This window comes from Propithecus coquereli, unplaced genomic scaffold (genome assembly GCF_000956105.1).
Source record: "Propithecus coquereli isolate 6110/MARCELLA unplaced genomic scaffold, Pcoq_1.0 Scaffold166, whole genome shotgun sequence".
Lineage (NCBI taxonomy): Eukaryota > Metazoa > Chordata > Mammalia > Primates > Indriidae > Propithecus > Propithecus coquereli.
The window spans coordinates 4,577,120-4,600,769 of record NW_012141191.1 but is presented as its reverse complement, the minus strand read 5'-3'; the positions used below and the strand labels follow the sequence as shown (position 1 = coordinate 4,600,769).

Here is a 23,650-nt window from a genome sequence, read left to right as displayed (position 1 = left end):
TTGAAGGAATTCTTTTTCTCTGATAGTGTGTTTTTTATTTTTAGCATTTATTTTTAACTCTTTTTTATAGTTTCCAACTCTCTGATGAAATTCCCTGTTTATGTGTGTTGTTTATCTTTTCCATTAGATAATTTAACATATTAAACATGGTTATTTTAAACTTTCTGATAGTTCTAATAACTAGTTCATCTCTGACTCTGGTTCTGCTGACTGCTTCGTCTCTTGAAAATTGTTTTCTTTTTCTTTTTGCAGATCTCATAATTTTTTTGTTGAATGTTGGACAGTACATGGATAAGAAAAGTAGATATTCAAATAAATAGTATTTATGCCCAGAAATGGGCATACCTCTTCTTTGGCGCAATTAGTGTAGAAAGTTCAGTTAATCTAGTGAGGAGTTTAGCTGGGTTTGGGCTTTACGTTTCTGTTATAACCTTCAGTGTGCCCCAGGCTTCACAATCCTCCAGCACTGGGATACTTTTACCATGGACTGAAACTGAGGATGGAGTGCTAGAGAGGTTTTTTAAGTGTTCTTGTTTCACCCTCAACGTTAGCAGTTACTGCATGTCTGTGACACAAAATAGAGCTCTATCACCAGGCTCTGGAACCTCTTCAGTGACAGCGACCTCTGCTTAGTGTTGGTTTAGGATTCGGAGCCCAAGAAGATCTCCCACCATGTCCCCAGGGGCAGAGGGTTTTTTACTTTTGCCCCTCCCTCAGTGGCAATAGATCTTTGCCTGGGCCTGTGGGATGAGAAGGTTTTCAGCCTATATACCTAGGAGCTTAAAGCTTTTGTGTCCTGTGAGAGAAGGATTCGGGGAAGTGGAAGGGCTTCGTGCCTGTCTCCCAGCAACAGCTGACCGTCTCCAGCACCCCTGCAAGGCCAAGTCTCCCTGTTCCTGATTTCTTCTGAGCACCTAGTGGTGGTCTGTGGGAGAGAACTTGGGAGTGTGTCCCTTGTATTTGGGACTCCAAGGGATTTTAAACTAACATGATAGACTACAGCTGGCCCTTAAGAATTTTTTTAACTCAAGTTATTTCTTATTATCTATTTGTACAGCAGCCCCCTCTTTCTCCTGCACTTTGCCAAAGGTGAGATAGTTTTTGTGTCCTGTCTGTCCTTAAAGTGGCTTGTCACTCTTTGGAATTTACTTTATTGCTTTGTCATCTAGATTTATGAGCTCAAAAAAAGTTATTATTTGGTAGGTTTCCTGGCCTTTTTTCATTGCTAGGATAGTAATGACTTTCTCTTGCAGATTTTCATATCTTAAACAGAAGTACACAAGTGGAACTTCAAAGTAATTTCTTAATAATTTCCCTTATCCTCATTCTCTTCCCCTCATTAATGGTTTGGGACAGCCCAAATTGTCTCATACCCTTTTTCTGCTGAGGCCTTAACAAATAATATTTTCCTTCCTCTTTGGTGTTCTGTGTGCTTAAACCAGTGAGCATTATTCAAAAAGCTAGATATTATATATTGCATACAATAATTCTGCCCACTGGTTAGTAAAATAAAGCCAATCTAGCAACTAGAATGAAAACTGATAAGTCTAGGTAGGCCCTTCCTCTTTGTCTCCATAAGCATTTATTGAGTGCTAACAACATATTGTATCCTTCTAATCTCTTTAGTGAAAGGTATAAATATTACGTGTGTAAGCCATGTTATACTCTCAGTAATAAATATTTGCCTACTTCAAATTACTAAACATTTATTCAGTGCTTACAGAATACAAGGCACTGTATTGGATGGTAGATTGAATACAAAATGCTTAAGAACACACCTTTAAGAACCTCTGGGTTCTTTAGCGGACATAATAAAAAAGATGTACATAGGACTGGTATACAAAGCTTTAAGATGTCACAGTGGAGGAGTAGAAAATATGCCATGGGAGATGAGAAAAGGAGAAAGTGCTTTTGGACTGGGGGTTTAAAGCCAACTTCATGAAAGAGATGGAAGGTAAGATAGTGCTTAGAGAATGTGGAGGATTTGTATACACAGAGAAGAAAGAGCAAGGACTTGCCAGATGGAGAGAACAATGTCAAGCAAGGAATAGAGATGGGAGATCAGGGGATGTGTTGTAAGTAGCCAATTGTTCAGATTTTCAAGAGCAGTGTTTTTCCAGATATGGATCAAGACTCATTTGGGGTCATGAGATTAATATAATATCATGAACAGCTTTAAAAATGTATTAATAATAGAATAGAAACTATCCGAGTACATTGCATTTAGTCAAGATATTATTTTGAAAATTTGATGTCTGCGTATAAATATGCACACATGCATGTATGTGTATGGTAGGTCTCAAGACAAAATGTATTTATTGTAGGTCGTCGTCAAAAAGGTCTTAAAAATACTGGTCTATAGCAGAGGTGAGCGAACTTTTTCCATAAAGGGCCAAATGGTAAATATTTTACGCTTTTGGGGCCAAGAGGCCACATACAGTCTCTGTCACAATTACTCAACTGTGCTGCTATAGCACAAAAGCAGCTACACACAATATGTAAACAAATGAACGTGGCTGTGTTCCAATAAAGCATTGAATACAAAAAATAGGCGTAAGTCCAGATGTGGCCCATGGGCTGTAGTTGCTAACCTCTGACGTACAAGGTAGGGTAGAGGGGGGAGTATTGAAGCAGTGCTGGAAACACTGGTGAGGAGGGGCCCATTTTTGCAGCCCTTTTCTCTGTAGCTTAGCCACTGGGACTTGACTCAAATGGAAATAGAATGTCGCATTCTGCACAGAGGGGAGGTCAGCTTGTAGACACTTTTCAGCAAGCTTTGCTTTCAGACAGCCAGTTGATAGCGACGTGTAGGCTGGACTGGAAGGGAATTTTAAAGTCTCTCATGTTTGTAGTTTCTATCATATTCTTTTCAAGAAGCACAAGAGGTTTTTCAATGTATAGGGCTTTAAAAGTATTGCCTCCTCTACCATTCTGCAGGTTAAAGTGACTTTAGTCTGGTTTGACAGCTGAAGCTTCTGAACCCTAGAAATAGTTAAGTGACTTGCCCAGGTCCCCAGAGCCTGGAAAAGGTCTCCACTTGAATTAAATTACAGTGGAACTAAAATATAGGTCTCCTACCCTACAATGTATGCCGCTTTCCACTGGGCTGATCAATCTTTTCAATGAAAACAACGACTAATTCAATCTCTCAAGCACTCAGCAGTAAATGACCACTAGAAAGCCTGAAGGAACTGGACCACTCAGCCTTGGAAGGAGAAAGTGGCTTCATTCTGTTCTTGCACTGGACTTCCTGACTTCCTGGGGAAGCACTGAGCTGGCTGTGTCAGAATCACGAGGGAAGCTTGTTAAAAATGCAGCTTTTCTGTCCCACCTCCACTTTGAATCCTTAGCAAGGGATTTTAAGTAAGTATCCTCAAGTAATTCTGATGTGCAGCCAGGAATAGGAAACATTGCTTAAGCGAAAACTGGTATTTTTGCTTTTCATGACGATTAGTAGCAAGAATGTGCCTGAGATGCCACACCAAGTTTCTTCTGGACAGTGCAGAAGCACAGGAATGAAAGGTTGGCGACCCACATTCAGGACTCTTGCCTGCTACTTATGGACAAGCCATGTGGCCTCTCTGATCCTCATTTCCAACCTGTTAAAGTCAGCTGATCATAGGAGCTCTCTATCTTAGGATATGGTTTTCAGAATTGAATGAGCTAATTATAGGGGGAGAAATGGAGAGATGGAAACGTTCTAGCCCTGAGACTGGGGAGAAGCTTCTAAAATTTATCCAAGCTTTCTCAAGTAGAGGCCTTTTCCGGCATCCCTGGGGCATGAAGCTGTGTACCAACCAGGAATGCATAGTCTAATGCCAAGAAAGCTTGGAGCTTGAAAATAAGGTTCTGCCTCAGGCTTAAGAATGCCAAGCCTTTGCTCAGGGCTAGATCCACAAGAAGCAAGAGACATCCCGAGTGAAAATTTCCCTTGCCGGCATCTTGAGCTCCCAGAACTTGCCAAAGTAACAAGCTGGTGACAGGATCAGTGTTCAGCCTTCTTTCCTATGGAAAGCTTCAGGTCCCGTACAATAGGAAACCTATATTTATTGCTCTATTAAAGAACCAAGGTCATTTAAGAAGCCAAGTAAGTCATCTTTTGTGCTAGGACCAGGTAGTCACCCACTTCCTGGGAAGAGTCTTGGAAAACTGCTTTACATGGGGAAAAGAGAATGTTTTGTAAATCCTCAGATTTTAAATAGAAGATTTTTCATCTGAATGGCACTCTAGCTACTTCTCTAAGGTTCCAAATTTAAAGGAATCTGGGCTTGTTCCCATATACACAGAAGATGTACTAAAATACTAAAACTAAGATACAAAAAGCCAAACGGTTTGAAATTTGGGGGGAGGCATTTGTTGAAAATGTTTTACTGGTTTCCATCATTGTCATCAGTTTTCTAAGAAGTCATACCATTGTCAGAGTATAGGAATTGTCACAGACCAGAGCTTGTCCCTCTACAGGTAACATTGAAGAATTGTTCTCTTTGTGAATACCTGGAAGATTTCCAAGCTTGACTACCATCTTCAGTAGTACTATGACTTTTATTATGTATTTTGTAAAAACTAGTGTCAATAACCATACAAATTTGCCAACTAAAATCAGGCAATACAACATTTATTGTTTCCAAGAAAGTACGCTATATTGAGTTTTCACAATAATAGTGTTTTTTTTTTTTTTTTTAATGAGGACTTAGAATGCGTGAGGGCATTCCTAAGCCTTTTGTATGTATCCTGTCTCTTTCTGGAAATTCGATATTGAGTCCAGATCATCTAGCATTAACACAATTTGTCCATAATTGTCACACCAAGTTTTTCCACTGTGAACTCTGAAGTACAGCCTGGTGCTCCTGAAGTTGGCTATTATCAGTTTCTAGCACAACAAGAAGAGGCCCAGAGTGTGTATGTATTTCAAGTCGCAGGAAGTCTTGAGTATCTTTCCAGTCTTGTGAGGTTTGCGGGATTCCTCTGCTTCCATGCATGGACTCCCTGCAGGTGCTATAAATGCCCTGAGGACAGGGGCCATGTCTATCTTGTTCGGCTCTATTTCTGTGATCTATGGTAGGCCCCGAGTAAATGTTTGTAAGATGGAGGGAATGGTAGAAGGGTGAATGGAAGAAAGGAAAGAAGGCTGGGAAGATGAATGGAAGGTAGGTGAATGGAGGGAAGGAAGGAAAGAAAGAAGGAACAAAGAATTTTCACTTTAGTATTTCTTCCTTGCCTTATTAGTATTTATACAAGGTCTGTCCAGAAAGTATCCAGCCATTGTTAATATATGGAGAACGGTTTGCCCGACATCGATGTAACTTGGCAGCCAAGGAGAGTGGCCTGGGATGCGCATGTGTGAACAATGATGACCTCACTGTACTAGTCAGTGGGGCACTAGACACCGTTGAGTGAGCATGTGTGCCGTGTGGCTGTCGCATTCAAAATGACTGAGCAAGTAGAGCAATGAATCTGCCTCAGATTTTGTGTTAAGCTTGAACAATTCTCCACGGAAACTATTTGGATGATCCAGAAGGCTTTCAGGGACAATGCAATGAGGGCAGCGCAACTAAAAGTGCGGCACAAACGCTTCAAAGATGGTCTAGAATCTGTTGAAAGTGATCCATGTCCTGGAAGGCCTGCAATAAGCAGAACACCTGAGAATGGTGAACGCGTGTGGGTTAAGAGACCCTGGGAGAACCGTGTGAGGTCCCAAGGTGCCTACTTTGAAGGGCACTCAGGTGTCATTGTCCTGTGTACAATGTTTCTTGTATCTTGTGTCTTCTTCAATAAATGTCTCTATTTTTCATATTACATGGCTGGATATTTTCTGGACAGACCTCATGTTTTTATCATTCTTAAGTGGATATATTTCTAAAGATCTAGGCATTTGGGTATCCCAAGATGTGGCAGATTCATAAAAACAAAACCACACAAATACAGCCCAGTTAGAAGGAGGTGGGAAGGGATACTTTGAATTATAGTAAAGTCAGAATTATATAAAATTGAAAAATAAAGTTTTGATATTTTTAATTGTCATATAGTTATTAGCAACAAATTAATAGCTAAAGCACTTCTAGGAAGATTTCAAAGTATTTGTAATTTGTTTAACTTGTTTGTTTCCTGTGTCTGTGGTTATGGACAATAACTTAGAAATAGCCATGTTGGACAGTGGGTGAGGTTGCAGCTTTAGTGATCTTTTGTATATACTAAATTTTTACTGCCTTTCGCATAGTCATTCTGTGCTCTATTGTCTTATGATTTTTATTGGTGGCTTATTCTCCAGTTACTTTGCGAATGAACATTTTATTTCCCTTGATAGTTGTGCAGTTTATAACACTTTTAGGGCCATGCTTCTTCCTTCATTTATATGTCACATATGAACAATGTACATCCCAACTCAAGATTGGGCTCACAGCAGTGCTTCTGCACAAATATTAAACAGGTTTAACTGTCTCTTATTTATAAATTTATTTTATTTACTATTTTATATTTTTCAAAAGGCAAAATAAAGGAAAATTTTAATCCATTCCCTATCTAGATGTTCATTAACTCTACATTTGGATGTTTTCACATCTGCCCAGCCTCTAGGACAGAGAAAGAGGCCCATATATCTGTGAATTTTAGATTATTGAGGTCCTACCACATTTCTTTTTTTTTTTTTCACTTGTGGCCAGTACATGTACATTTGGCCGGGTTGCATATGTGGAGTGAGAAGGCCATGAGGACAGCATTATCAGCACGAGGAGAGCAATTTCTCTGTGGGGCTGTTTGAAACAGGCTGTGTGCACATGTGCGATTCAGTGTAGGCTGGGCTGGAGCACAGAGGTGCTGTGGTTCACATCCCCACAAGCCTCCTTGTAAAGTCCAAAAATTGAAACTCCCCTCTGGGCCCTCCGCAAACTATGCCCCTGTGCTGGGAAACAGAGCTCTCACCTAGAGTGGGAAGAATGTTTCCATCATGTAGCTCCTTTTCTTGGGGTCTCCATGGTCCTAGTTCCATTGACCTTTCAATTAATCCCCCAAGCCAATGAAAAGTGGCAAGAGGGAGTGTCGAGTGACCCCTAAGTGTGGAGCAGAAACAAAGACCAATGGAGCTTCTGAGGCTGTTTCCATACTTACTGTTATATCCTGGGACTGGGAGTCCTAGGACGTCATGGCCCTTGGTGGCAGATTGGAGACTTCCAAACAGAGCTGCTTCACTGCAGCTCCTGAGCATTGCCGTCATTCCTGGGCAATGGCAGTAGCAGTTAGGGCCATGGGCTTTGGAAACAAACTGCCCAGGTTTGAATCCTCTTTTTACCACTTAGTAGCTGTGGGATCTCACACAGATGCCCTAATTTCAGTCTCTCATCTGCAAAAAGGGGATATCAGATTGTGAAAATTAGATAACAGATGTATAAACACCTGAGGACAGCATCTGCTGCCTTGCTCTTCTTCTTAGGATGGAATTTATCCTGCTTGTAATTCTGCTTCAAAAGTATGTCAGTATATGCCACCTGTTCTGGTTCTAGGACTTGTATGTGCTAAGGTTTGTACTGAATGTGCACATCTAAAAGTTCTCGAGAACTTTGAGTGAGTGGCCTTTCTTATGGGATGACCAATCATCGTGGTTTGCTTGGGGCTGAGAAGTTTCTTGGGAAATGAGACTTTAAGTTATAAAACTGGAAAAGTCCCAGGCAAACCGGTGACTTTGCCAGGTTGGCAAAGTCTTCAGTTTTCCAGATGAAAAGGGCAGGGAGAAACCATGACACTGAAGCTGATTCCAGTGAGAGCCACCCACATGAGTGAGGCCGATGGCATCCTCTGAACTAGAGACCAGTGGCCACTTGCTGTTAGCAATACATTCAAGCAGAAAGAGGAAGAGGCCTAACTCACTACCCCTAAGCATTCTGCTCCAGACACGAGACTATTTGGAGTACCCTCCTCCTAAAGCAGTGGCTTCCAACCCTTGCTGCCTATGAGAATCACTCAGAAACTTTTTTTAAAAAAAGAAATACCAGTGCCTGGGCCCGATTGCTAAAAAACAAACAAACAAACAAAAAAACCTGATTTTATTGGCCCAGCTGGTGCCTCAGCATTGGTGTTTTGTAAAAGTCCTTCAGCTGATTCTAATATGTAGTCCAGGGTTGAAAATTGCTAACCTACGTTACAACTGGGAATCAGCAACAGGTGAAAATTGACTTATATTTTCCTAATTGACAAATTTAGGATTTCCTGATCAGAGTTTCAGCTACGATGACTTGACATGTTACTAACGTATGATGCTTTATTGAGTGGATTTGTCCACACTGGGATTTCCATCTAAAGAAAACTAGAGATGATTGAGTGTTCTTTGTTTTTCCCTTTTCTTTCGTGAGGGCAGTATATTTGTGGGTGTCCTGCCTAGTTCAGGCAACATGGTTTTAAAGGGTGAGAAAATTCAAAGCTTAATTTGGGTAAAGGGGGAATAGTGATATTTCTGATGAGAAAAAAATAGACTCCCTTCTTTTGTACCAATTTTTGCTGGAGTCAAGGAAGAGCTGAGCCCTGCTCTGGAGTCTGGGTGGGGAAGGCTGCTCCTCAGGCTGCTCGGAGGAAGGCTGAGTGGGCTCTGGGCTGGGCTGGGGTGGGTGGAGAAAGGCAAGGTAAACGGTACTTAGAGCTTTGGGAACATAGGCAAATGCTTCCCGCAGCGTCGTGAACCAGGTGGCAAGCTCTGGCTGTACCATCAGCCAGGAATCTAGAGGAAGCAAGCTTCAAAAATTGTGCTAATGTCATCCGGCACTAGGAAGACATGAGCTCTCAAGCCATGGAAAGCCATGGAGGAACCTTAAATGCATATCACTGAGTGAAAGAAGCCAATCTGAAAAGGCTACACACCATATGAGTCCTACTATATGACATTCTGGAAAAGGCATTTCTTCAAATGTAAATTTCTACACACCATTGACAACTTGAAAAGTTTATTTTTTTCTTATGATAAAATACATTTATTGTGGAAATACTGCAAAGAAAGAAGAGGGAAAAATATCTGCAATTCTACCATTTCAGAGATAAATAACCGTGTTAATGGTTTGGTGTATATCCTTCTGTTGTTTACCTGTGCACACACATATGTGTATAAACATATATGTACATATATTTTTCTACAAAAATGTACTGAATATTCTTTTTTGGTAAAGTGATTTTTGCATTTGTTAAAATTGAACATCTTTCTATGTTACTGAAGATTATATTCAATACATTGTATACACAACAAGATTTTGTGTGGATTTTCCACGATTATCCTATTGTTCAAGGACTAATATTTATTTTTCCAATTCTTCTTTATTCTCTTAGCTACTTCACTGAATGTCCTTTTTTTTTTTTTTTTTTTTTTTTGAGACAGAGTCTCACTCTTTTGCCCGGGCTAGAATGAGTGCCGTGGCGTCAGCCTAGCTCACAGCAACCTCAAACTCCTGGGCTGAAGCGATCCTCCTGCCTCAGCCTCCCGAGTAGCTGGGACTACAGGCATGTGCCACCATGCCTGGCTAATTTTTTCTATATAATTTTAGTTGTCCAATTAATTTATTTCTAATTTTAGTAGAGACGGGGGTCTCGCTCTTGCTCAGGCTGGTTTCGAACTCCTGAGCTCAAACAATCCGCCTACCTCGGCCTCCCAGAGAGCTAGGATTACAGGCGTGAGACACCGCGCCCAGCCTGAATGTCCTTTTGACTGAAGGTTAAGAAATAGAATAGCTGGGTCCAAAGCTGATTGATATTTTATAGACTATTGATCATTATTGCCAAATAACTCCACCAAACTGTGTTCATCCACACTGGCACTTCGCTGGTACTAGGACTTCTCCTTCCCCACCCAACTTTTGCTAACTGACAGTTCCCAGATGGTATTCCATGTTGTGGACTATTCTTTGGCCACAGTGAGATTGAACATTTGTTCAAATGTTTATTGACTATTAGTATTTTTCTCTGAAAATTGCTTGTCCCCTGTCACACAGTTTTCTCTTGCAGTTCCTCTTTTTCTTATTGACTTATAAAAACATTTTTTAAACATAAAGTCTGTTAGCCCTGCCATATACAGTGTGTGAACATTTCTCCCCTCTCTTTTTACTTTATTTGTAGTCAGGTTTTAGAAAACCATTTGATGCCAGTGTTTTCTGGCATTTCTTGTTTAATATACCTGTCACTGGTAAAGTGTTATAGTTCACTTGCCTTAAGGAGTTCTTCCCAACGCCCCTTCCAAAGCACACTGTGATCATCCAGTGGAAACATCTGTGCAATTGAAACATCCTTAATGTCTCTATCCCAAACTCAAAGAACTACAAAGAGCACACTTAATTTTACTTGATCATCGGCCCCTTATTAATCTTGGCAAATTTTAACATGTAGGCAAGCATATCCAAGCCAGCCCACAAGTTACTGTGCAATTGGTTCCAAATGATCGAGGTGGAGGGTTTTTTTTTTTTTTTTTTTCCCCTAGCTAAAAGAACTTTGTCTCTCTACCACTAAATTATGACTTGTTATCTCACAAACTTAACAGCATCCAGTGGTTCTATCTCTAGGTAATGTAACCCAGCTGGGGATCCAAGGTCTGCAAAGCCCATGCTTTAGAACAAAAGGATATTTTTCTCTAGCCAGTAAATAAAAGAGGTTTTTTTTTTCAGCTATAAAAGGACAAAAGGTTTTGAAATGATCCCACTGGGCAGGGTTTCCTAGACTTGTTTTTTTGGCAGTTGGCCATGGAGCTAACTTAGAGTCTTCCAAGCTTCTTCCATTTTTGTAGCAGAGTGAGGATTTCACTGGATGAGACTAGAGTCACTTCGTGGTGTAACGACTAATGCCCAGGGTGCTCTTAATGTAGAGGCAACCGCAATGGCACATCGAACAGGGTCATCAGAAGACCCTTGATCAGTGTGCACAAAGAACTAAAAACTTGAACCTTTTCCCTTTTTATTTAAGTCACTTCATTGCCCCCTCTGGTTATATGTTTTCCTCCTCGAGAAACATTTAATACTGTAAATGTAACAAGAACAGTAAATGGTCTATAGCTTCAGTTAGAAGTTGACAAAAATGTTTAACTTAACTAAGGTATTGTTTTATCCCATTTTTAAGGTTTTAATAGCTCTGTGACATCAGGTCTGCCTTATTGATTTTCTACATGTGTTTCACAGTCCTGAAACCCAAGGTTACTGTTGTCCATTCTTATTGCCCTATTGCAAGAAGGCTTGGTCCATGCCCTGGACTCAGTCTTGTTTCTTAAGATGTTACTATGACTAGAGTTAGAGGATAAAATTATATGCATAATTGAGAACAATTTATCAAAGCATGTATTGAGGAATCAGCACCTGTGTAGGTACTTTATGTGAATTACCAACAACAAAATCAACAGCAACAACTTGTGATATCCCAGTCACTGTTCTAAATACCTAGGCATATATTTAGTCACTTAATCCTGACAGTAACCCTAGGGGGTAGAAGCTACAATTGTTCCTATGTTACAGATGGGTATAGACAACAAAGGCAAGTGGATAAGCCAGGATTTGAACATGATAAAATCTCACTCTAGAGCTTTCCCTCTTTATTTGATTAAATTGATACAACAATACTGCAAAATTGGCAATGGTGTCCACATTTTACAGATGAGAAGCTGGGCTCCGAGAGGTTAATAACTTTGTAGTAACTTTCCACACACCTGTGAAGTAGCAGAGTTTGGTTTAAACCCTAATTCTAAAGTCTTCTCCATTATAGCACGTTTCTCACACTACAACATGTTTCTTATTTGTATTCATTTCAGAGAGATCTTACAACTGGCCAATAGATGCTTAAATGGGCCTGCACACACTCTTCTGGTTTCCCGTTGCACAGGAAGCTAGCTGTTTAGACTGCACTCCGCATGGCATGAATGACACAATAAGAACTGCCTCAACTCTTTCTGTATAAATAGCTGTAGGATTTAGCTTGTGGGCTCATTCCTGCCTCAGGGACTTTGTGCTTGCTGTCCCTTGGCTTGGAACACGTCATCCCCAGATCTTGGCGTAGCCAACTCCTCCTTCTCAGGTGTCAGCTCAGATGTCATCACCTGAGTGGGCTGGCCCTAACTACCTGCATCAATCTCCTGGGGCTGCCATGACAAATCACTACAAACTGGGTGGCTTAAAACAATAGAAATGTATTCTCTCATAGTTATGCAGGCCAGAAGTCTAAAACCAAGGTGCTGGCAGGGCCACGCTTCTACTAACGGCACTACGGGAGGATCCTTCCTTGTCTCATTCAATTTCTGGTGGCTCCACGTGCTCCGTAGCTTGTGACAGTGTAACTCCAATCTCTGCCTCGTCCGCACAGCTTGCTCCTCTTCCTATAAGAACACTTGCCATTGGAGTTAGGGCCCACCTGGTTAATCTAGATGAGATTGGCATAATCTCATCTCAAGATCTCTAGTTTAATTACACCTTCAAAGACTGTTTCCCCAAATAAGGTCACATTCACGGGTTCTGGGTGGACATATCTTTTGGGGGTGGGGACCCACCATTCAACCTTAGGTAAAGCCACCTTTGTTGCTGTTATGCTCTGTGACCCACTGTATTTTCTTCAAAGCACTTGTCCTTATTTGATGCATCTTATTCTATCTGTCTTCTTTTGCTTGTCTCTACCTACTTGAATTCCAGCTTTATGAGTAAAGAGCTGTCTTTTTCTCTGCTGTGTCCCAGGATGTAGAACAATGCTTGGTATATCGTAGGGATTATTGAATATTTACTAAATAAAAGAATGAAATCACTGGACTAATGTGGTGTCAACTTGGCTCTTTGATCCCTTCAGCAATTTCCAGGGTTTTATTTTTTGTTATTTTGTGTTATTTGGATTTCGGTTGCAGAAATGCAAATATATTACGGGACATATATTTGGTATAATGGGTAAATATATCTAACCATTTCAGTCTAACATTCAATTGCTAACTGGTCTTCTTAGCTCGTTTAGCTTTTACTTTGGCCCCAGAATTGCATCCTCAGCAGAGTGTTTCTTTCTCCCTTAGGCTCTGACCACCTCCGAGAGAAAGACGGTCTCTGGGCTGTCTTGGTCTGGCTCTCCATTATCGCTGCCCGGAAGCAGAGTGTGGAGGAAATTGTTCGAGATCACTGGGCCAAATTTGGCCGCCACTACTATTGCAGGTGAGGAGAAGGGGAAGGATCTCTGGACGGACCCTGCGGAACTAGTCTTAGAGCAGGTTTCTAAAACTGATGAACTAGAACCTTAAAAAGAAGGCATCTTTCAGGAAGATCTGAGGGACACAGAGGCTGAAGCCAGGTCACCCTTGATAGGTGGTTGGGGGTGACATCAAGGGCTACCAAGCAGGAAGGTACAAATTTCCTTGGTGACATTTCTCTGTAATCTTTTCATCAGTGCCTGGGCATGGTGGGTGGCCATCCCAAGAGGAAATCTGAACTACAGAGCTTTGAACTAAAGTGCTTTAGTGAGCATGGTGGCTGTGAGAGTCGTGCAGTCAAACCAGAGGCATTTCTTGTTGGTTTTGCACCCATACTTATTAAGGAAGGGGGGCAGACACAGAAGCCGTGACAGTTGTAATCCTCTCCCTACTTTTGTCTTATCTCCTCACCAATGGGGCAGACGATGTCCAAAACACATGAGCTGGCATCCTTTGAATGGACCACATGGTTCGTGAGCCCTAGATTTTGCTAAAGTTTTGGTCTGATGAAAGGAGGCACAGAAAAGGGAAACATTACCTAGGAAGGAGGAAGAGGAAAGGTCAGTGAGTAGGAGCTTAGGGTTGGGGCTCTCTATCCCTTTCCTGTTGCTTAAGTAAGAGAGAGAAAGAGTGTTCTAGATGCATGGTTGCCTACTAGATATGTGAACATATCTAGTACCAAGTCATGGTTTAGGGATAGGGAGTAGGAAAGGTTGTTAACTGTGCAGAACTTGAGGGTGGGGGCAAGTGAATCCTTGGGTAGTCTCAGAGGCTCTCTGTGTTTTAAAAACAGAGATTGCATCTCATTTTGCTTGCTTTTGAATAGTTAACTACTTTGGATGTTTGGTTGTATTTCAAAAGCTTAAGGGACAGAAAGAGGGCTTTAGAATTCCCTTATAAGGTGATTGTTTTTTCTCTCAAGAAGTCGTTTTCTTAGATAAATATCAGAGAATAAAGAAGCCTGTGGTAGTACTCATTAAAATCAAAGAGCTCACAACTTTCTGGGAAATATAGACAACGCCATAATTCTTGTTTAGTCAAGAAGGCTCAGGATGTGATAGCCTGTAGACTACCTCCAATTATTTATTGTATCATCAAAAAAGGGTTCTCAATGCAGGCAGGTAGGAACTTGTTTTATTTATCGTTATTTCTAAAAAAGTGCCAAAACCCCCTGATTTTTATATTTTGTTTTTGTTTTTGTTTTTGGCATACCAAGGGCCAATTGGCATGTGAAATCCTTCTATTGCATAAGGTTCTTTCAAAAAGTCTAACTTGATCAAATATATTATGATTGCCATCCTCTGGCTTAGTGAGATTGCTTTGAGTCAGAGATGTGTTTCTCCTAATTTGTGGAATGATTATCTAGGCTTCTGCTGGTGTTTGGAAGAATTGGTATTATGATAAGTGTATTTATAATATAGTTTATTTTTTGTGGCCAAGAACTTACAGGATAATTACTTTCTCATAACAAATGCCATATTAGAGAATAATATGCAATGGAGATTTAATTACTTATAGGACGATGAATTGTGTTTCAGATTTCTGTCCAAAAAGATCACAGAGATAAAAAGGGAGGCAGGAATCGGTAGAACGAAAGGTCAATATTTCCTTCAGCTCCCAGCAAATGGCAAGTTGAAAGGTGCTTGTGAAGTGAAATTATTTCTAGCTTGACAATTCTCTTGGCAGGGAGAAGATAAAACAATTTCAGTTTAACTAATACTGAGCCTGAAATTGTCTCTGAGAAAATCTCCGGGATGAATTTCCTTGTATGAGTAGACTCTAGAAGGAATTCTCCATTTAAAGGTTTCTTTCCTTGGAAGTGGTGGTGGTGGTCAGAAGGGGAATTGGGGGTGGAAGGTGGTGCTAGGTCCTGCTTGTGTGTAAAGGTGAACATTTGGGCAGGCTTGTCTGATGACCTCAGCCAGAGACTGAACAAATCTATCGCATTTGTGTTTTTTCTCAACTTTTAAATCTCTTTCAGTGCCTCCCTATCTCCTACTACACCCTCCTATCCCGTCTTCCTGCCCCTTTGCTTGGTGAGGTCTTCACCTTCTCCAAATGACTGTCTTTAAGCAGAAGCTAGTTTCAGAACACATGCAGTGCTGAAAAAGAATGTCCTGAGGGGGTTCCTTATTTTTATATTATTTTATTTTATTATTTGATTTGATTTGATTTTTTTCCTGAGGCTGGGGAAGAAGCACCTTATCTAGGAGGAAGAGAATTACAAGAAGGGATATAGATGCAGGGGACCCATTGCTTGACATGGTATCATTCCGGATTTTCCATCTTGCCTAATACCCTGATGTTTACTGGATGTCTTAAAAGATCTTGGGTGGAAAAAAAAAATTAGTTATAGCTATTCAGAGCTTCCTTCTTTCAGTTCGCTCTGAGAACTCTCATCCTTTCTCTGTGCTGCAGAAAGCCCAAATGTGAGACCCCTCCAACAGCCGCTGGGGCACAGCTGCCCCTCCCAGGGCTTCCCTCTTAAACAGACCCTCCCGGGTGTGCCATTAGTCTCTGATGTGCCTGGCACTGTGCCAGCTGCTTGGCATGTGTTATCATATTATAAAGCCCACAACAGCAAAGGCAGTAACTGTTAGTTTTAGTTTTTCTCTTTTTTTCTAATCACCTCCCAGCCTCCTTGTTATGTTTGATGCTCTTGACTAGGAGAACTCTTAAAACAGAACAATTGTGACATTTCTCCCAAGTTTCAGAGAGAGTTTTATAGCATCTTTTGTTCCTTTCTCTCTCCCTCTTTGCCTTCGTTGATTCCTCTCTTTGCTTTCTTCCTTCTTTTCCTTCCTCCCACCTTTTATTCCCTACTTACGTAGCACTTCCTACGAGCCAGAAGTAGCAGAGAACAAGGCAGCTAAGGTCTCTGCCCTCTTGGGGCTCACATTCTGGTGGGCAAAGACAGATGATAAGTAAACAGGTATACAAACGAGATATAGGTTGGGATAACTACCCAAAGAAAATATAAAGGACAATGAGAGAGGAGGAAGAAGGGAGCTACCTTAGATAGATGGTCAGAGGTCACTTTCTAGAGGTGACAGCAAGTTTGAAATATTGAAGGCAGAGCATCAGCCAGTGGATTGAATAGCTGGAGGAAGAGTGTACGAGGTAGACAGAACACACGGTGCGGGCAGACGCTCGGAGGCAGGAAAGGCTGAAGTGTCGTTGAGCACAGGAGAGGAGGCCAGTGTGGCAGGAACAAGTGAGCAAGGATGAAAAGCAGAACAAAGTCAAGTCACTAAGGTGGACAGGGGCGGATCCCACATGCCTGATACACTGTGGTTAGGGCTTTGAGTTTTGTTCTCAACATCATGGGTGTTTTTGGAGGGGCTTACAGGAAAGGAGTGGTGTGATTTGATATTCACAAGATTACTTGGGCTGCTGTAGGGAGGATGGATGATAAGGGTCAGGTGGGAGATGGGAGGCTGGTTGAGGGTGCTTTTCTGTGCTGCCCTGCCCAGAAAACAGAAACAACGATTAGATGACCTTAAGGGGCCCACCCAATTGCTGCTTCTCTGATTAGGTTCTTGTTCGTCCTGCGTCCTGCCCTCCCTCACCAGGTTTGACTATGTGGGGCTGGAGCCCAAGACGACCTATTACATCATGAGGGACCTGGAGGCCCTGGTCACAGGCAAGTCCTTCGTTGGCCAGCAGTTTGCCGTGGGGAGCCACGTCTACAGTGTGGCGAAGACAGATAGCTTTGAGTACGTGGACCCTGTGGATGGCACCGTGACCAAGAAACAGGTACTCGCTATGGAGTCACTAAAACAGGTTGTTAGACAGAACCAGTGGCCAAAGTGTCCTAGAGTTGGAGAGGTCTTTAGGGATGATCTGTTCTGAGCCCTCATTCTACAGTTGAGAACTCTGCAGCCAGGAAAGAGGAAAGCCCTTGATGAAGGTCACTGACTAGTTAGTGGCAGAGAGTGGATTAGAACATGGGTCCTCTCTGTCCAGTATTCTTTCTACTTGGTAATAGATGGGCCAATACCTCAAATATATATAGACCCAACATTTCCTTCTAAAATACTTGTAGCCTTCAAGTGCTCTTGTGTGGTGGCCATTATTGGATTCAGAAAAGTTTCCACGAGCAAAAGATCCCTGCCCTTGGGACCCCCAGGTACAGGGATATTTCGCCTTCTATTACCTTATATCATTGAGGAATCATAGGAGCTTAGCCACATGGGTTTGGTACCGTGGTAGGGAAGAATCAGTTGAAAAATTTGCCCAGAAAACCCAAAAGGAAGACATATGGATGAGAATGATTATCATAGATGAGTGGCAAAGTCAACCACACCATCTATTATGGTTTCATCTTTGTGAAACATGTAAGAAAGGTTAATAAAGTCACTACAACTATTTTACTTCTCATTTTTGTTTATTTATTGGCGATGGCAAATATTGGCCCCTCTGGGGGCATATGTTAATGTTTACAGTCTAAATAACATACCATGAGTAACATTAAGAGAAGTTCTATTCTAAAATTTCCAGATTCTTATGTTTTTATACATTCTTCCTAGGCACAGACTGTAAAACAAGTCAGAAGCTTCAGGTCTTTTCGGACTATATATGAGGGCTGTCTGGAAAGTATCCGGCCATGTAACCATTCTCATTGTATTAACAATGGCTGGATACTTTCCGGACAACCCTTGTATCATGGTAGTTACTATTTTAATTTGACTAGTATATCCTATATCCTCCTTTTCCTAGGGCCCCCTCAGATATTCCAAATCCCAATGCTCTCTTGTTTCCCTCTTGATATTTTCTCTCTGGTTTGCTTAGTTTTGTGGTAATCTTTCACGTACATCAAAAAGTCAGGCTGGGCGTGGATTGTTCGAGCTCAGGAGTTCAAGACCAGCCTGAGCAAGAGCGAGACCCCGTCTCTACTAAAAAATAGAAAGAAATTACTTGGACAGCTAAAAATATATAGAAAAAATTAGCTGGGTGTGGTGGTGCATGCCTGTAGTCCCAGCTACCCAGGAGGATTGCTTGAGCCCAGGAGTTTGAGGTTGCTCTGAGCTAGGCTGACGCCATGGTACTCTAGCCCGGGCAACAGAGCGAGATTCTGTCTCAAAAAAAAAGAAAAAGAAAAAAAAAGTCAGTCTCTCATTCTAGAAGCCCTACAGTGGCCCAACACAAGGATTACAGCCTTACTTTGGAAAATGATAGTAGAGAAAATAGTGGATAAGAAGTTAGAAGACTCAGAATCAAATCCTACCCCTGCCGCTTAATAGTTGTATGACTTTGGGGAAGTTGCTTGATTTCTTTGAGCTACAGTTTCTTCCTTCTTTGTAAAACACCTATCTCACAGAATTGTTTTAGAAATGGAATGAAATAAAATACACAAAAGCTTCTAGCTATCTTTTATATAGAGCTTGTACAATACGTTTCTCTGGTTGTGTTTTGTTTCACTCAAGGAAGATTGCTTGTAGCCTGGACTGAATTCACTCTGAAATAACAACGATGAATCAGTCCTTGCAGATACAAAGTCAGGAGCTCAGCTGCATCTTTGAGCCCCTGTGCCCCAGATAAGTCTTTTCCAGTTTTGTACCACTTTCCCACTTTCAGTTTACATAGGGCCCTCGGGACAAACTTTTCCTAATTCCGAGGCTTATTTCGTTTTTGTTAGTGTAGAATTCAAGCGATGTAAAGTGCTTTCTAAAGTATCCTTGGGAGGTTTTTGTTCATTGATGAGGAAGGCTTGGGCACCATTTGTTGGAGGCCCGTGCAGGGGTGGGGAACCCTTATTAAAAGGATTTGTTCTGTATAATTTGGATTCAGTCAAAAGGCCACACTCAAGGATCCAGAAGGCCACATGTGGCCCCACGGCTGTAGGTTCCCCACCCCCGCGAGGCTTGTCTGTGGAGCTAATTTGTTTTGCTGTTTATTCAATATTACTCTACCTCGTATGTTCCCCAATGTACTCAGCATTTGGATACTTTTTTTTTTTTTTTTAATTTAACCATTCACGTCAGGCTAATTCCTCCGCTGGATCTCTAGTTCTGACATCTATTTATTCCATTTCCCTTCCCCCTCTACAACCCTGTGTATTGGCTGCCATTTTTACTCTGGAATTGATTCCTCCCTGCCCCGCCCCGCCCTGCCTTCCATGTTCTCCCATCTGAGCTTAGATGTGGCTATAAATAGGTAAGTGCTACCAGGACCTGCTCTTGAGAGTTTTTCTAGGAAAGAAGAAAAGAAGATTGTTGTTCATTTTCCCAGATTCCAGGGCCCAAGTCACATCTTCATTGGCTGGTGGCCGTGAGTCACACTGAAGTTCTCTGCAGGTCTGGGGTTTGGCTCAGCGAGTGTGATGAGAGACCAGTTAACACCCAGTGACATCCTCATTGTCAGCAAGCCACAGATGGTTCTTTTGCCACAGCTGGTCTTGTTCGGCAGCGAAGGAATCCCTGCATAGTGTGGTGTGCTGTTGCAGCACTCTTAGGATGTGAACAGAGATCAGCATTCACCTCCAGGAGTAGTTGAATCTGGGGCACACTTCAGGTCACATTTTGCAAAATAAGCATGAGTTTTCAAACTATAGATACCAAAAAGACATATTTGAATTTAAATGAAGTAGTATTATTTTTAAAATAGTCAAAGTACATTGATGCATTTGTTCAATGGATATTTATTGAGAGCGTACTAAATGCATAATTTGTTTTTTTATAGTACAGTTTTTAATATGAATATATAACAGCATTATTGAGATATAATTCACATACCATACATTTCACTCATTTAAAGTGTACACTTCAATGGTTTCTAGTATATTTACAAAGTTGTGCAGTCATCGCCACAATCAATTTCAGAACATTTTTCATCACCTCTCAAAAAAAACCTTGTGCTCTGTGGTGGTCATCTTTCTTCTAACATCCCTCTCACCCCCAGCCCCTGGCAAGCCCTGATCTACTTTCTGTCTCCATGGATTCGCCTACTCTGGGCATTTCCTATAAATGGAATCATATAATATGTGGTCCATTGTGACTAATTTCTTTCACTTAATGTAATGTTTTCAGGGTTCATCCGTGTTGTACCGTATATCAGTACTTTATTCCTTTTATTGCCAATTAACATTCCATTGTGTGGATATACCACATTTTGTTTATCCATTCACCAGTTGATGAACATTTGGGTTGTTTCCACTTTTTGGTTATTATGAATTACACTTCTGTAGACATTCATAGACAAGGTTTTATGTGGACGTAGGTTTTCAATTCTCTTGAGTATATACCTGGGAGTAGAATTGCTGGGTCAAGTGGTAACTCTCTTTAACCCTGAAAGGAACTGCCATATAGTCTTCAGAAGTAATTGCCTACCATTTTACATTCCTACCAACAGTGTGTGAGGCTTCCAATTTTTCCACATCTTCATTAACCCTTGTTATCATGTGATATATCTGGATCCTTGGCCCTCCAAAGCTCATCTTGAAGTTCCATCCCCAGTGTTGGAGGCGAGGCCTGGTGGGAGTTGTTTTCTTCAGGGGGATGGATCCCTCATGAGTGGCTTGGTGCCCTCCTTGTGATAATGCGTGAGTCCTTGCTCTGTTAGTTTTCATGTGAGAGCTGGTCGTTTAAAAGAGTGGGCTCTCTCTTGTTCCTTCTCTCCCTGTGTGACACGCCTGCTCCCCCTTCTCCTTTCACCACAGTTGGAAGCTCCTTGAAGCCCTCACCAGAAACAGATGCTGGTGCCATGTTTCTTTTCAGTCTGCAGAACTGTGGGCTGAATATACGTCTTTTCTTTGTACAATAAGTTACCCAGCCTCTGGTATTCCTTTATAGCAATGCAAAACAAATTAATACACTATGTCATTATTTTAACATAGTATTATTTTAAAACAACCTACTATAATACAGGTTATTTTTAAATTGATATAGAAGGATATTTAATCTCCATAAGGAGAAACAGAAGTATGTCTCCCTGTTAACAGAACCCAAGGGAATCACAATACTGTAAAATCTCTGCTTGCTATGGGAGGCAGTTCTCTGTGGTCCTCTTCAGTATTCTATTGCGTTTGAGTCACAGTTTGAAGGATTTGAAGGCCAGCTTTGTCACTGCCTACATTTGTGACTTTGGGCATGTTCCTTAACTTCTCTGAACCTCAACTGGGAAATGGGCTGGTGATATTTACCATATATGTAGGGTAATGGAGAAGGTTTGAGGAGAAAGTCCTATAAAGCCCCAGGTACAGTGGCTGGTACCTAATCGATGCTCAAGAACTATCAGTTTCCTCCCCAGCTCTTACCAGAATCCTTAATTTGACTGAATATCAGTTTGAGGAAAGGATAAATCTCTTATTCTCTCTCTCATGTGCAATCAAGTATATATTTTTACAAATAATCTTCAGTATGCCCTTAGGGTTTGAAAACACTCTTCTATTTATTCTATTTTTAAAATGCTTTGCAGTGAAATTTGAGGTTCAGATTAATGATCTCAAGGTCCTGGGGGATTCCCAGTTATCTCTTGTTTGCTTTAAATTCTACTCACTAAGGGAAAAAAGTAGATAACAGAAATGGTTTTCAACAACAAAATTTTGAACCATTTTTTTTTTTTTGCTATTCCTGTTTTATCCAGAAATTATCCTTAAACACGATGTTCTGCTCCAGAGCACCCCAGGCCTCCTGGTGCTACTGCAAAGCCAGTGAGCAATGTTTAAGTCGCATGGGCTTAATTCAGAGTCTTGGGTTTGCATCTGGACTCTGCCACCTCCTTGCTGAGTTATCTTAGGCGAGTTATTCAACCTTTCTGTGCCTGCATTTTCTTATCTGTGAAAACAGGAACAATAATTGTGGCTACCTCATATAGCCATTGGGAGAATTAAGTGAGATAATACACGTTAAATCCTGGCACATAATGAATGCTAGTAAATGGTTAACTAAAATTAGTTATGCTAAAAGAGCATCCTTGGGAAAGACAGATCATGGCATTTAATGAGCCACATATGATAAGAAAAGCAGAAAAATAAATGCAACTTTGCAGGGTGTCATGTGAAGACATGAAAAGACCTCCTCAGTTTCTGAGTCATCTGTGAGCTGATTCAAACTCACATTTCTCTGCCGCCTCCAAGTCACCCCTCCAAACACACACACACTCTGCTTCAGAAAGGAAAAGGTTTTTTAAGGCAGCTTGGTCTCCTTTTTGTCCTTGACTTGAGGTCAGAGTCAGGAAATAGACTATGGGGAGGAAAAAAAAAATCTGTTTTGTATACATCCCTAGAGATAAAGTAGAAATGCTTCTGTACCCAAAATGAAATTAAAATCCTGTTCTGGTGATAACCACACCCTGACCCCTGCTGATTCCACTGCTGTGGAAATGTTCGGTGAAGTCTTTCCTGCCTGTGAGACCCCACGAGGTCATTCAAGGAGCAAGAAGGAAATCCCTGAAGCTCTCAACCCCTGATGTGAAATCCCAGAGTCCTTTCTGGCCTCACCGTGGCTTGTCGAGTTTCATGGGATTTACTATGACTGCCTCCAAGTGTCTGATATATTTGTGACCTTGGGTGCCAAGAGAAAAGTTGATGTGTGCCTTCCCTTAAACAGGGCCCAAGAGAGACTCTGTTTGGCTTAGAAATAGCAATTTAATGAGGCATGGTTCAACAACTACAGTTCTTCCTTCTATCTTCCCATGGGGAAATGGCACTGTTTATTTTCAAGTAAAATCTAGTCACATGAATGACTGATGCTGGTTTCCTTAAATATAAGTGGGAAAAATTAGCCAATAGCTACTATGAGAGTAGGGGAGCAGTTTGATCAAATTGCTGACTAGTTTAAGTTCCCAATTCATGCCTTATAAAGAGATGGGAAAGATGAGGGAAGGTTAGGAGATTCCACATGGCCCGAAGGGTGGCCTACTCTTTCTTCAAGGGTGAATTCATTGTGCAAACATCGAGGGTTTCCACTGTGCTGGGCATTCTCTCTCTTCCCTCCACTGTCAATATCCCAAGGAACATTATCAATACCAAGATTGTCTCTTGCTGTCATTTCTTCCCCATCTCTTACTCGTGATCTAAGTCCTGGAATCTCCACATCAGTGCCCATAGTTATGGCCCAGCTCTGATAGAAGGAATAGTCCAATGCTGGTGTTGTGAGTGAAGGATAATACAACAGAAATGGGCCCAGGCTGAGAGACAGCATATTGCCATGACAGTGGGCATCAATCCAGAACTATGACCTATATTTTAAAAATTAGCTTGGAAATGAAAAACTTGGACATTTCAGGAGCAAAATTTAAGCTACTGAGTCTCTTCATGACTCATCCAACTCCTCTTCTATTTCTGTCTTCCAGCTCAAAACTTAGGAAGTTCTACCAATGCTAAAGTTGTTTGCAAGTAACAGTTCAGCTGACATTAAAAAACCTGATGTAAATAGATGCATACCAGCTAGCTGATGTGGAAAACCAAATCCAATTTATGTCAGATAGCTCTGACCTTATTAATACCTCTTCAAGTGATGCAGTGGTGTGGAAACATTTTGATGT

General features: G+C 41.3%; 1 protein-coding gene across 1 annotated transcript in view; it reads left to right on the top strand.

The window, feature by feature from the left end:
* Positions 1-12,871: 12,871 nt before the first annotated feature.
* The window catches only part of LOC105808032 (phosphoglucomutase-like protein 5), a 51,467-nt gene continuing 40,688 nt past the window's right edge, over positions 12,872-23,650 (top strand). The window contains exons 1-3 of the mRNA XM_012641590.1: positions 12,872-12,875; positions 12,995-13,130; positions 16,738-16,921. Of these exons, the coding sequence (XP_012497044.1) occupies positions 12,872-12,875; positions 12,995-13,130; positions 16,738-16,921 (324 nt within the window). The remainder of the gene's footprint in view (positions 12,876-12,994; positions 13,131-16,737; positions 16,922-23,650) is intronic.